The following is an 11,825-nucleotide window of genomic DNA, read 5'->3' as shown; positions in this document are numbered from 1 at the left end:
CCTGACTGGTGGGGATACAAGAAATGTGCAGGCAACTGTTACGATGCTCATCAATTTTTCACAGTGGTGTTCATTCTGTGTCTTGCTCTTTACTTGTACTAACTAGATCTTGACTAATAATAATTCTTTGATTAGACTGCTTAGACTTATTTCAAGGTCAGGTTGGACAGGGCTTGGAGCAACCTGCTCTAGTGGAAGGTGTCCCTGCCCACTGCAGGGAAGTAGGCCTGGATGAAATTTAAGGTCCCTTTCATCTCAAACCAGTCTTTGATTCTATGATGACTGATATTCCTTGCAGAGTTCTTAACTTCGTCATGTATTGTCTCTTTGAAATCCAGGACCTTCCCAACCATCAGTTTGTCACTCTTGGAAAACCTGAAGTAGTGTCTTTTATTGTCTTTTCTGGATCACAAGAGATCTTTTTTCCAGATCTCCCTCCTAAAACTATTTTCCCATTATCTACCACCACCTCAGACCAGTTTGTGTTCAAATTAACACTCACCTGCTCTCCTCACCTGCGCATCATGATCCTGAAGCAATACATGATTACAAACCGCCATTACACATGGCAGTGTGAGAAAGAAAACCAAAACACCTCGTGCTGAGGCTTCCATGCTCAATTTAACCAACCAGAACATAAAAATCATCTGCAACACACAAGCAATTGGGACTATTGTGGACACCCACAAAAGTCATCTTAATTCAGCTGATTTATTTGGCTCTTTTGCATGTTGTTATCATTTAATAGTTATCACATTAGAAAACTATTGAAGCCCATCATGCAAAAGGCTGGAGCAGCTCTGCTCTGGAGCCAGGCTGAGAGGGCTGGGCTGGGGCAGCCTGGAGAAGAGAAGGCTCCTGAAGGGGAGACCTGAGAGCAGCTCCAGTGCCTAAAGGGGCTGCAGGAAACCTGGAGAGGGGCTTGGGACAAGGGCCTGTAGGGACAGGCCAAGGGGAATGGCTTGAACCTGCCAGAGGGGAGACTGAGATGAGCTCTTAGGCAGAAGCTCTTCCCTGTGAGGGTGCTGAGGCGCTGGCACAGGGTGCCCAGAGAAGCTGTGGCTGCCCCATCCCTGGCAGTGCTCAAGGCCAGGTTGGACACAGGGGCTTGGAGCAAGCTGCTCCAGTGGAAGGGGTCCCTGCCCATGGCAGGGGTTGGAGCTGGGTGAGCTTTAAGATCTCTTCACCCCCACTCCCCTCCCCGGTTCTGTGATGTGACCCTGCCTGCACGCCTGCTGCCGATTTAAAGACTGGCTCCTGCTGAGATCTGCAGAACCACCTCTGCCCTGTGCAGGGCTCTGGGCCGTGCTCAATGGGACAACAGCACCATGCTCAGTGCTGCCCTTCAGGAGGGCACACAGCAGCTCCACACGGCCCCCCGGGCCCTGCCCCCCCCCGCCCCGACACCGGGCACTGTTATTTCAAATAGTTTAATTTTAAAAATATTCTATTCAGTGCTAAAATAAGTTTCACTCCACGCGCAGCCGCGCTTCGGCTTCGCCAGGCTCGATCACAGACTCGGCGGGACATGCAGTGGCGGCAGAGGAGGGGAGGGACGGACAGGAGGTGGCAGGGGGCGCGGGGCACCTTGGGCATCCCACCCCACCTGGGACGCGAATACCGGGACCGGGACTGGGGTCCCCTGGGCACGGGAGAGCGGCTGGAGGCCCCAGCGGGGAGAGGCGGTCCTGCAGGGGCAGGGCAGAGTGGCAGCAACCCTGTACCTACCCCATGGGGGGGAGCGCCCCCGCCTCCCCTGACACCAATGGCTTAAACGAGCGGGTTATTGCACAGCGTCCCAGCGGGGCCGGCTCCCCAGATCGCTCCGGGCGGGTGGGAGGTGGCTCCCCCGTCCCCGGGGAGGGCAGGCAGGGGGGAGGCACAAGCAGATAAAGAGCATCCACCGGTGTGGCAGGGCCACGGGGAGCCCCAGGACAGCCCTGCATGCAGCCACCCGCCGAGGCCCCCCGGCTCCAGGGCAGCTCGGTGCAGGGAGAGGGAGCCAATAAATAGAGGCAAATCTGCGGGTGCTGGCAGGGCCCCGGGAGCACAGGCGAGGGCAGGGCAGGCGGGGCCGGGCGGCTCTGCGAGGGGCTGGCGAAGGCGCTCTCCCGGCCGGGCAGGCTAGCTCTCCGAGGCCGTGTGGCACACAGAGTTCTGATCAGCACAAAATCTCTTCAGGGGCGGTGCACCAGAATCCTCCTCCTCTTCAGTTACCTGCAAGAGACAGAGGTCACAGGGGCTCGGCTGCCCATCGTGCTGCATCATGCTGCAGGGACACCCCAGACTCAGCCGTCAGGAAGCTTTTGGGCACCAGAAGTGTGAACCCGCTTCAGCCCTGGAGCCAACTGGAGACATTGTTTTACCATCCTTTCTTCATGCTTTATCACCTGACCCAAGCTGCTCTAGAGGAAGGTGTCACTGCCCATGGCAGGGGTTGGAACTGGGTGAGCTTTAAGGTCCTTTCCAAACCAAACCATTCTAGGATTCTATGACCCAAGCCAGGAGATGGCTCAGGACACCAGGAGACTTGGGGAGCTCCCAGAGGACACTGGGCACTGCAGAGCAAATCCATCCATTGAGATGTTTCTGCTACACGGGACAGGAATGACAGTGAAAGGGCAAAAGCAGGCCTGTGTGTATTTAGATATGGCTACAATGCCCCTTTCCTTACCTGAGTCTCAAGAGGGACCGGCTCTTCCTTTGTGAGAGTGGGAGGCTCATCTGCAACTTCCGAGGAAGGCAGGGAGGGCTCTGGAGAAAACAGGGGGTTAATGACACTGCCCAGGAGCACAGCAAATCCAGCTATGTAATAAGCCAGGAGAAGACATCTCCATCCCCATTTTCCTGCCCACATGCAGCCACATCTCAGCTGCCCACTGGACAAGCAATGGCTCCTGCAGGATGTTGCCTGGGCCCAGCTGCCCTTCTCCCCCTTTCCCAGGCCAGCACCCACCTTCCAGCGTCTCCTGCCCCAGCGTCGGTGGCTGTGAGTCATCCGTGCGGAAGTCGGACGTGTGGGCAGGACTCATGGACTCACTCTGCTGGGGGCTGGGGCTGGAGTTGGGGCTGCTATCAACCTTGAGCTGGTAGACATCTGACAGTGAGCTCTGGTTGCTGTTCTCATCTGCAGAAACAGCACCTAGTGAAGAAGAGCACCTTGACCCAGGGACACAGGCAGCTGAGGACAGTACCCAGAGCCGTGTCTTGGGGAGAAGGAAGAGCACGGTCAGAGGCAGTTTGAACACAGAGGATTCACCGCAACCCAGCAGTAGAAGGGCTGCCCAGCACAGGACTCTCGCCAGGACACAGCTGGCACCAGATACACAACAAGCCAACAGTGCAGGGAGTGCCTCTGCCAGGGGCACTGCCCAATCTCACACCTGCAGCTTGCAAGGGCCTCAGGCAGTTGATGGCAGGAAACCCTTGCCTGCACACCAGGGCTTTGTACTGCTCCTGTTTGCAAGGCGCAAACTAAGGCCAGGAGCAATGCTCAGCGCCCACCTCCCGTTGGGCAGGCAGTCCTGGCACACACCTTTGCCAGGCCAAGTGTTCTCAAACTGCAGACCTCCAGCACCAACCCCCTCAGCCCATGTAATGGAAGTGCCAACACACTCCGCAGTTCTCCGTGGTCACACTAACTGCTGAAAGCAAGGCCAGGCGCAGGTGCATACTTCACTCCAGCAGGGAGCCCATGTGCTGTGTGAGCCTTGCTTGGCTCCACCAGAGCCCTGCCTGCTCATGCTGGCTGCAGCACTCCAGGATCAAAAGCAAGGTGACAGAGGTCCTCCATCTCTTCATTCTAAGGTCCTGCTGGAAGCAGCCCACTCAGCTGCAGGCAGCTGCCGGCTTCTCTCCCGAAAGGACTGCACAGTGGGAATGAGAATCACCATTCCTCTGGTTCCCCATGAAGCTTCCCATGGGAAGCAGCTGGTTAGTTTCCTCTTACAGCAAAAATTGACAGTTTCTCAGCAGGGTCAGAAGGGGATCAGCACAACCTCAGCTTCTCTGAGGCCTTAAACTCTGTTCCCAGTGGGGCACTGCCACACTCACCTTGGAACTCCAGGAGGAGAGAGGAGTTGGCAGAGGTGTCAGCTGGGAAGCCATTGGGTTCTCCGGCATTGCTGCTACTTGACTTGGATTTCTCTTTCTTGAGAGGAAACAAGAAAAGCAGAAACACAAAGTTAGAGGAGCCCATTGCTGGCAGGAGGATGCAGAGGTGCATAAACTGCTCCGAAGAAGCTACTTCCCCCTCTCTCTCCCAGCAACCTGCAGGGATATGTCCGTGCAGCCTATTCCATTTTAGACACTTTTGTAACTGAGCGGCAAAACTTCAGCTGTGAAAGGTTGCAGTCAGGAATGAAAGAAGAAGCTGACACCAGTACAGAAGTACCGCTGAACCAAAACAAGTCACAGAACCATGGAATGGGTTGGGTTGGAGGGACCTTAAAGCTCCTCCAGCTCCAACCCCTGCCACAGGCAGGGACCCCTTCCACTGGAGCAGCTTGCTCCAAGCCCCTGTGTCCAACCTGGCCTTGAACACTGCCAGGGATGGGGCAGCCACAGCTTCTCTGGGCACCCTGTGCCAGCGCCTCAGCACCCTCACAGGGAACAGCTTCTGCCTAAGAGCTCAGCTCAGTCTCCCCTCGGGCAGGTTCAAGCCATTCCCCTTGGCCCGTCCCTACAGGCCCTTGTCCCAAGCCCCTCTCCAGGTTCCCTGCAGCCCCTTTAGGCACTGGAGCTGCTCCCAGGTCCCCCCAGAGGAGGGGCCCGCGGTACCCACCTCCTTGCTGTCCGCCACCGGCACCCACTTGAATATCCGCAGCGAGGTGTCCCCCACCGTCACCCACTTCTTCTCCCTGCGGACAAACCAGCAGTGGCAGCGGCTCCGCAGAACGCGGCGGCAATCTCCCCTCCGCCACCTCACCCCGCTCTCCGATTGGCCCAGCGGAACGCCAATCCAGAGCAACACCGTCCCCGCCCCGTTTCCCCGCACACCGCGCTGTGATTGGCCTCGCTGCCCGTCCATCACCAGCGCTTCCGGTCCCCCCCCAACTCCCGAGCAGACGGGGCGAACTAATTGGCTGCCACCTCGCTGTTCCCGCCCGCTCACCCACGCAGGACGCTGATTGGACACTTGCTGCCGGAGCGCCTCCGCCGGCAGCCGTGTGGCGCGGTGATTGGCTGCGCGCCGGGCAGGCCCCACCCCCGCGGCCCCGCCTCTCACCATCTGCGGACGCGCTCGATGGCCGCCATCACTTTCTTGATGTCATCCTTGGCGCGGCTGCGGGTCTCGGCGCGCACCGAGCGGCCCGACATGGCGCCCGCAGCCCCGGCAGCCCCGGCTCCGCCGCGCCCGCCGCCGCCAGCCGCGCATGCGCGCGCCCGCCCCGCTCCGTGCGTGCTGCGTCACCTCGCTCGCCACGCCCGGAGAACGGGCGGGGAGCGATCGCGGTGACGTAAAGTGCGCATGCGCGGTTCGCCCCGCCCCTTTGCGGGCTGAGCCTCTGGTGGTGGCTCGGGGTGCGCTGTGTGCTGCCCCGCGGTAGCGCGGGGCCGGGGATACCGGAGGTGCCGGGGTTGTGCATCCGCTCGGCCGGGCTCGGCTGCAGGAGCCCTGCCTTGCACGCAGGCAGCAGCAGAAACGCCACCGATAGCATCAACGTTTGCGCTCGGGCAGCAAAACAAACTCCAAACCCTCTTTTCTAAGCCCAGAAAACCCTCCCCGGCCCCATCCGACCCCTCACTGCGGTGCAATGAGGGTGAAAGCGCACCGGGAGAAGCCTGTGGCAGAGGAAACACACGTGGCACCCCAAGGTCCTCACCCTCACTCCCCCTCCCGTCAGTACAGCAAGGAAGCAGGCGAGGGGCAACACGGCTCTGACCAAGCTCCTTTATTACAGCCTGTTCAGTGTTATCAAAACCCCCAGTCCCCACAGGCAGCACGTGGTGCCAGATGCCCATGTGCAGGGTTCAGTGCTTCTTGCCGTAGATGGCAGCCAGAGCCTGGCGGGCACTGGAGATCTGCTGCTCCAGGCGCTCCCGCGTGGCTTTGTTCCCAGTTTTTCTCAGGATTGCCTCCATCTCTTCCACCACCGCTCGGTGCCCAGCCGTGTTGTGGAAGACACGGATGGCCCGGTCCCCGCAAGACACCAGGTAGCGGCTGCTGGTGTCAAAAGCCAAGTCTGTGATGCACTGCCCGTGCACACCAATGAAGCGCTCCTCCTCCTCACCTCTCCGCGTGTTATACACCACGATGTCAGCACCACTGGAGATGGCGACGACATGAGCATTGGGAGACAGGGCGATGCGGCAGGGCTCTGCCACCTCACACTTCCCTGTCAGCAGCAGGTAGGGATCCTGTTGCTTCTTATATTCCACATCTGTGTCCCAGAACTTCCACGTCCCATCCTTGGAAAGAGTTGCCATCCTGCAGCCGGGAGAGCAGCACAGTGAGCACCAGGAAATCTGGCAGCATCCCCGCCCCAGCCTCGCCCGCCCAGCCAGAATCCTCTGTGGAGAGATGGTTCTTTTGGGAAATGTGAGTCTGTGCACACACACAGCCCTCACCCTCTGTCCAGAGCAGAGAGAGCAGACACGTCCAGGAGAAAATCCATGGGGAACAGGCAGAGAGCACAAGCCCTCTGGGGTTCTGTGCCCAGGGCTTTGCTCCCCCTTAACAGGTTGTAGAAGCAGAGAGCTCATGTGTCCCAAGGGCAAAGTGTGCTGCTTCAGGCAGCAGTGGTAGGCCCTTACCTCCTTGAGTCATTGGAGAAGGAGAAGGAATGTATGCCAGCAGCATGGCCTTTGAGCTCAAAAGCCCTGGCAACCTCCCGGAAGTCTCCATTCTTACCAAAACACACCTCCCACACCTTCACATCAGGGGTAAAGCCGCAGGATGCCACAAACCTGCGTGAACAAACAAGTGGAGACACAGGGGATCCATTACCAGGCAAGGCAAGCTTGAGGGGTTGGCCCTGCGTCAAGGTGAGCAGTCGAGGCTCCACGGGAGCAAAACCATCCAGAGCCCACAGTCAAACCATGGCTTGAATCAGCTGAAAACGCTTGCACTTCCCACTGACAGCAGGCTGGGAAAGGGAATGCTCCCAGGAACCAGAGCAACTTCAGAATTAGAGACTCTCAGGCCAAACTAAAGAACCTAAATGGTTTTGATCTCCAAATGCACTGAGCTCAGAACACAGGAAGTCCTCCTGCAGCACCAAGTTAGAGGCAGAGTGAAGAACAAGATCTTCCCAGTAAACAAATCTCCCAGTAATAAAGATCTTAATTCTATAATTAACCTTTAAAAGGCTACAAACACAAGTTGGAAATGCTGTTTGCTTTGTGCACGCTGTTTGTGTTGTCTCATCTCCGCTCTCCGAGGAGAGTGCTGCTCTCCTGGCTCCCCAGGAGATAGTCAACAGGACAGCAGCACCAAGGCACAATGGCAACTGAGCATCTGAGCTAGGCAGGTGAGAGGCAGCGCTCCCACAGGGCTGCTGCCAGGGACTGGAATCCCTTTGAAAAATGTGGAGCCCTCAGAAAATCACATTAAAATAGCAGCCAAGTGCCAATGAGCTGAACAGGCATCCTCCTGTTCTCACCCTGGAACACCTCCTGCCCCTCACCTCCCGCAGGGCGACACTGTGGCATAAGCATTGCTCATCTGGTTAGTGTTAATGCTGGCCAGGACTTCACCCTTTGGGCTCCAGATCATGATGGTAGTGTCATTGGAAGCTGTCATGATGAACTTTCCTGAGGGAAGAAAAGGCAAACATCAGGAGAGCTCCCAGGTGTCATGCCACCACAGACTCCCCAAAGGCCCAGGACAGTCCCCAAGCAGGGCAACCCCTTCCTGCACCCAGTAAAGAAAACCAAAACCAGCACCAAAAGTTAAAGAGTGGCAATCCCCTCGACCAAGGCAAAGGGCCTCGGCTCCCAGTCATGCTTTGGAGCACCTTGGGCATGCAGAGACCCTGCATGCTCCTTGCCCTACACCCACAGAGCTTGGCACTTCACTGGTTCCGCAGCAGGAAGGTGCTGCTAAGTCTTCCCCAGGTGGCCAAAATGCAACTTTCAAGTCGTGGGTTGCAGCAGGTAGGTGACTACAACCACACTGCTGTTGTCCAAATTAACTGGTCAGCAATTAGACCTCTGTTTGTCTCCCCTTTTCCCTCTCTCCCTGATGGGGAGCTGCCGATTTACCTTTCAGCTATTTTTGCAGGTGCAATTTTCACTCTCACAGCTGAGCAAAGGTCTCAGTAAACCTGTTCTCTGCTCTGCTATTACAGAGGTGAACTCACATCCACCCACTTCCAACTGTCCACTGTCTCATCAAGCCCTCACCATTAACACATACTCCCTCCCACCCCGTTCTAGAAGATCCCAAAAGTTTCACATGGACCATATGAACTCACTAGAGCTTTTTGACTAGTTAAAGACAGACTGGTGAGCCAGAGAACAGTGAGCCTCTCAACACTGAGACCAGACCTCGCTGCAACAGTGTGCCTGAAAATGTAAATGAAGAGACTGGGCACACTGGGCTAGTTCTGTGCTTCCAGGAATACAATCTCTTTGAGAATGACAACTTTCAGCCAACTGGTAGTAAATAAAGGCTAAAAAGTGACACCTAAGAGACTACAGAGAATGAAGTACTGATGAAGAAATGAACCTTGAGAATGCCAAAAACTCTAACACTTCCAACCCAACACCTCTTGCTGTACACAAGACATAAAAGCTGAGTTGTGTTCAATGTCTCAGTGTCCAGCTGGAAACCAGTAAGTGGTGTCCCTCAGGAATTGGTGTGGGACCAGTCTTGTTCAACATCTTTGTTGCTGACATGGACAGTTTGCTGATGGCACCAAGCTGTGTGGTTCGCTTGATAACACTGGAGGGAAGGAATGGCATCCAGAGGGACCTCGACACGCTTATGAGGTGGGCTGATGCCAACCTTATGAAGTTTAACCACGCCAAGTGCAAGGTCCTGCACCTGGGTCAGAGCAATCCCAGGCACAGCTACAGGTTGGGCAGGGAAGAGATTCAGAGCAGCCCTGCGGAGAAGGACCTGGGGGTGCTGGTCGATGAGAAAATGAACATGAGCCGGCTTCAGTGTGCGCTCACAGCCCAGAAAGCCAACCGCACCCTGGGCTGCATCAAAAGGAGCGTGACCAGCAGGTCGAAGGAGGTGATCCTGCCCCTCTGCTCTTGTGAGACCTCACCTGGAGCACTGTGTGCAGTTCTGGTGTCCTCAACATAAAAAGGACATGGAACTGCTGGAACAAGTCCAGAGGAGGCCACGAGTCTGCACAATGACAGACCAGGAGACCCTAGACCAAACTTCACTATTGGACCATTCACCATTTCTTTGTCCTGGGTCCCTCCCTGGAAGCACCAGCTCCAGTTGCTCCTATTCCTGTACCACTCTGTTCCGAAATGATTTTGCTAAGACTCTGATGTTAGAGTTTTAGATGGATGATCAGGGGCTGGAGCACTTCCCATATGAAGACAGGCTGAGAAAGTTGGGGCTGTTCAGCCTGGAGAAGAGAAGGCTGCGTGGAGACGTCACAGCAGCCTTCCAGTATCTGAAGGGGGGCTATAGGGATGCTGGGGAGGGACTCTTCATTAGGGACCGCAGTGACAGGACAAGGGGTAACGGGTTCAAAATTAAACAGGGGAAGTTCAGGTTGGATATAAGGAAGAAGTTCTTTACTGTGAGGGTGGTGAGGCACTGGAATGGGTTGCCCAGGGAGGTTGTGAATGCTCCATGTTCAAGGCCAGTTCAAGGCAGTGTTCAAGGCCAGGCTGGACAGAGCCTTGGGTGCCATGGTTTAGTGTGAGGTGTCCCTGCCCATGGCAGGGGGTTGGAACTGGATGATCCTAAGGTCCTTTCCAACCCTAACCATTCTATGATTCTATCTCAAGCCCCAAAAAGTGAGCGAATCATTCCTGTACCTGTCTCTGCAACTCCTATGTTGATGATGGGAGCTTTGTGCTTCTTTGGGAAGTCCCCAGCAGCTGCAGTGAAGGTGAAGTTGCCGTCATCCTTCTTGGTCATTTTATAGACACGAATTGTCTCACTGCTCGCCAGCCAGACAACAAATGCCCTGTGGAAGGACAGACACTCTGAATCATTTAGAGATGCCTCAGTTCACCTGGTAGCTTCCCTGCTGTAGCCAAGATCACTCACTGGCACCTGAGCAAAAGGAGGCACTGGCAGATAAAAGGCTGTGTGCTTCATGAGGGCACCAAGTTCTCTTTCTGTGTGAGCAAAACTACAACACTAAATGGAAAAGAACAGGACTTGTTACTCGACATCTGGAAATGAGATCTCTTCCTCTAAGAACTGCCACTTGCAAAATGTCAACGTATACTTTTCCACTGGTGTTCCCAGGCAGCTCTCGCCCAAGCCCAAGTGAGGCTCAGCAGCCTAGCCCAACTGCAGGATGCTGGAAAGGACCTTGACAAGCCCCTTCCATGGGTGCAGCAAGCTGGGCACTAGGATATTTGCCTGGAGAACCACATTAAAGTGACAGCTGCTTTCATGAGAGGGCCACAAATCAGCAGTATCATTGAGTCCTTGTGAGAGAGGTCACCTCCATGCAGCCCAGAGAACACATCACTGATGGCAAGCAAGGTTTGCGCTGCCTGACTGGCACCTCTGTCCACAGGACATGAAGACACAGGTGTGGCCATAGCTGCTTAAGGGGAGACCTTAAGAGCGTCTTACCATACCTAAAGAGGCCAACAGGAAAGCTGGAGAGGAGCTTTGGACAAGGGCCTGTAGGGACAGGACAAGGGGGAATGGCTTGAACCTGCCAGAGGGGAGACTGAGATGAGCTCTTAGGCAGAAGCTCTTCCCTGTGAGGGTGCTGAGGCGCTGGCACAGGGTGCCCAGAGAAGCTGTGGCTGCCCCATCCCTGGCAGTGCTCAAGGCCAGGTTGGACACAGGGGCTTGGAGCAAGCTGCTCCAGTGGAAGGGGTCCCTGCCCGTGGCAGGGGTTGGAGCTGGGTGAGCTTTAAGGTCCCTTCAACCCAAACCACTCTGTGGCTATGCTATGATTCCATAATGTCCCGGTGCCGCTATGCCCCAGGGGGTTGCTTTGCCAGGGCTGGATGAGGTGTGGCCGTACCGTGAGTCGGGGCTGAAGCGGATGAGCTCGGCGTGGTCCAGCCCCATGTTGGCACGCAGGCAGTGGTGCTCGCGTGCCGCAAAGTCGCGGGTGCTCCACAGTCGGACCGTGCGGTCATCGGCGCACGACGCCAGGTACTTCCCGTTGCTGCTGAAGTCCAGGCAGGAAACATTGCCACTGTGGCCCTACAGAGAAGGCTCAGTGACCGCAGGGCAGAGGCCCTACGGGGCAGGAAGCGCCGGGCCCGGCGGGGCACCGGGCACACACGGTACCTTGAGGGCGGCGACCAGCAGCCGGTGGGTGAAGCCGTGCTGCTGCGCTTTGTCCCTCCGGGCCCGCGCCGCCGGCTTCGCCTTCTTGTGCTCCCCCGGCCTGGCGGCGGCGGCGGCACCGTTCGCTCTGGAACCTGCGGGGCGCGGAGGGTCCGGTGGGGCCCGGGTCAGCGCCGCAGGACGCGGCCAGCCCAGCCCCGCTTCCCCGGCGTCCCTGCGGTACTCACCGTGGGGGGACGCGGCGGGCATCCCCCGCGGGCCGGCACGGCGCAGCACGGCCGCAAGCAGCAGGAGGAGGAGGAGGAGCAGGGCGACGGCACCGGGCAACCCCAGCCCAGCCACAACCACCGCCTCCATCTTCCCGCCACCGCCACCTCAGCGGCGTGGGACACTGCGCGCATGCGCACAGAGATACGCTTTCCCT

General features: G+C 57.0%; 2 protein-coding genes across 4 annotated transcripts; both read right to left on the bottom strand.

The window, feature by feature from the left end:
* Window positions 1–1,414: 1,414 nt before the first annotated feature.
* On the bottom strand, window positions 1,415–5,376 carry BCL7B (BAF chromatin remodeling complex subunit BCL7B). Of its 2 annotated transcripts, none has more exons than XM_065694870.1 (6): window positions 5,228–5,376; window positions 4,784–4,859; window positions 4,054–4,150; window positions 2,957–3,142; window positions 2,675–2,754; window positions 1,415–2,217 (listed from the first exon to the last, which is right to left on the bottom strand). In XM_065694870.1, the coding sequence occupies exons 1-6, from the start codon at window positions 5,317–5,319 to the stop codon at window positions 2,125–2,127; spliced, it is 624 nt and encodes a 207-aa protein (XP_065550942.1). In that variant the 5' UTR covers window positions 5,320–5,376; the 3' UTR covers window positions 1,415–2,124. The 2 variants fall into 2 exon arrangements, with proteins under 2 accessions (XP_065550942.1, XP_065550944.1); XM_065694872.1 differs by having other exon boundaries at window positions 2,957–3,127.
* A 503-nt stretch (window positions 5,377–5,879) lies between these two features.
* On the bottom strand, window positions 5,880–11,803 carry TBL2 (transducin beta like 2). 2 transcript variants are annotated; one of them, XM_065694372.1, is made up of 7 exons: window positions 11,629–11,803; window positions 11,402–11,535; window positions 11,130–11,314; window positions 9,952–10,103; window positions 7,629–7,755; window positions 6,757–6,909; window positions 5,880–6,430 (listed from the first exon to the last, which is right to left on the bottom strand). In XM_065694372.1, exons 1-7 carry the CDS (start codon window positions 11,756–11,758, stop codon window positions 5,974–5,976), a joined length of 1,338 nt encoding a protein of 445 aa, XP_065550444.1. In that variant the 5' UTR covers window positions 11,759–11,803; the 3' UTR covers window positions 5,880–5,973. The 2 variants fall into 2 exon arrangements, with proteins under 2 accessions (XP_065550444.1, XP_065550443.1); XM_065694371.1 differs by having other exon boundaries at window positions 11,130–11,276; window positions 11,629–11,802.
* Window positions 11,804–11,825: the final 22 nt, after the last annotated feature.

Source organism: Lathamus discolor, chromosome 14, assembly GCF_037157495.1.
Source record: "Lathamus discolor isolate bLatDis1 chromosome 14, bLatDis1.hap1, whole genome shotgun sequence".
Classification (NCBI taxonomy): Eukaryota; Metazoa; Chordata; class Aves; order Psittaciformes; family Psittacidae; genus Lathamus; species Lathamus discolor.
This window is presented reverse-complemented; position numbering and strand designations above follow the sequence as displayed.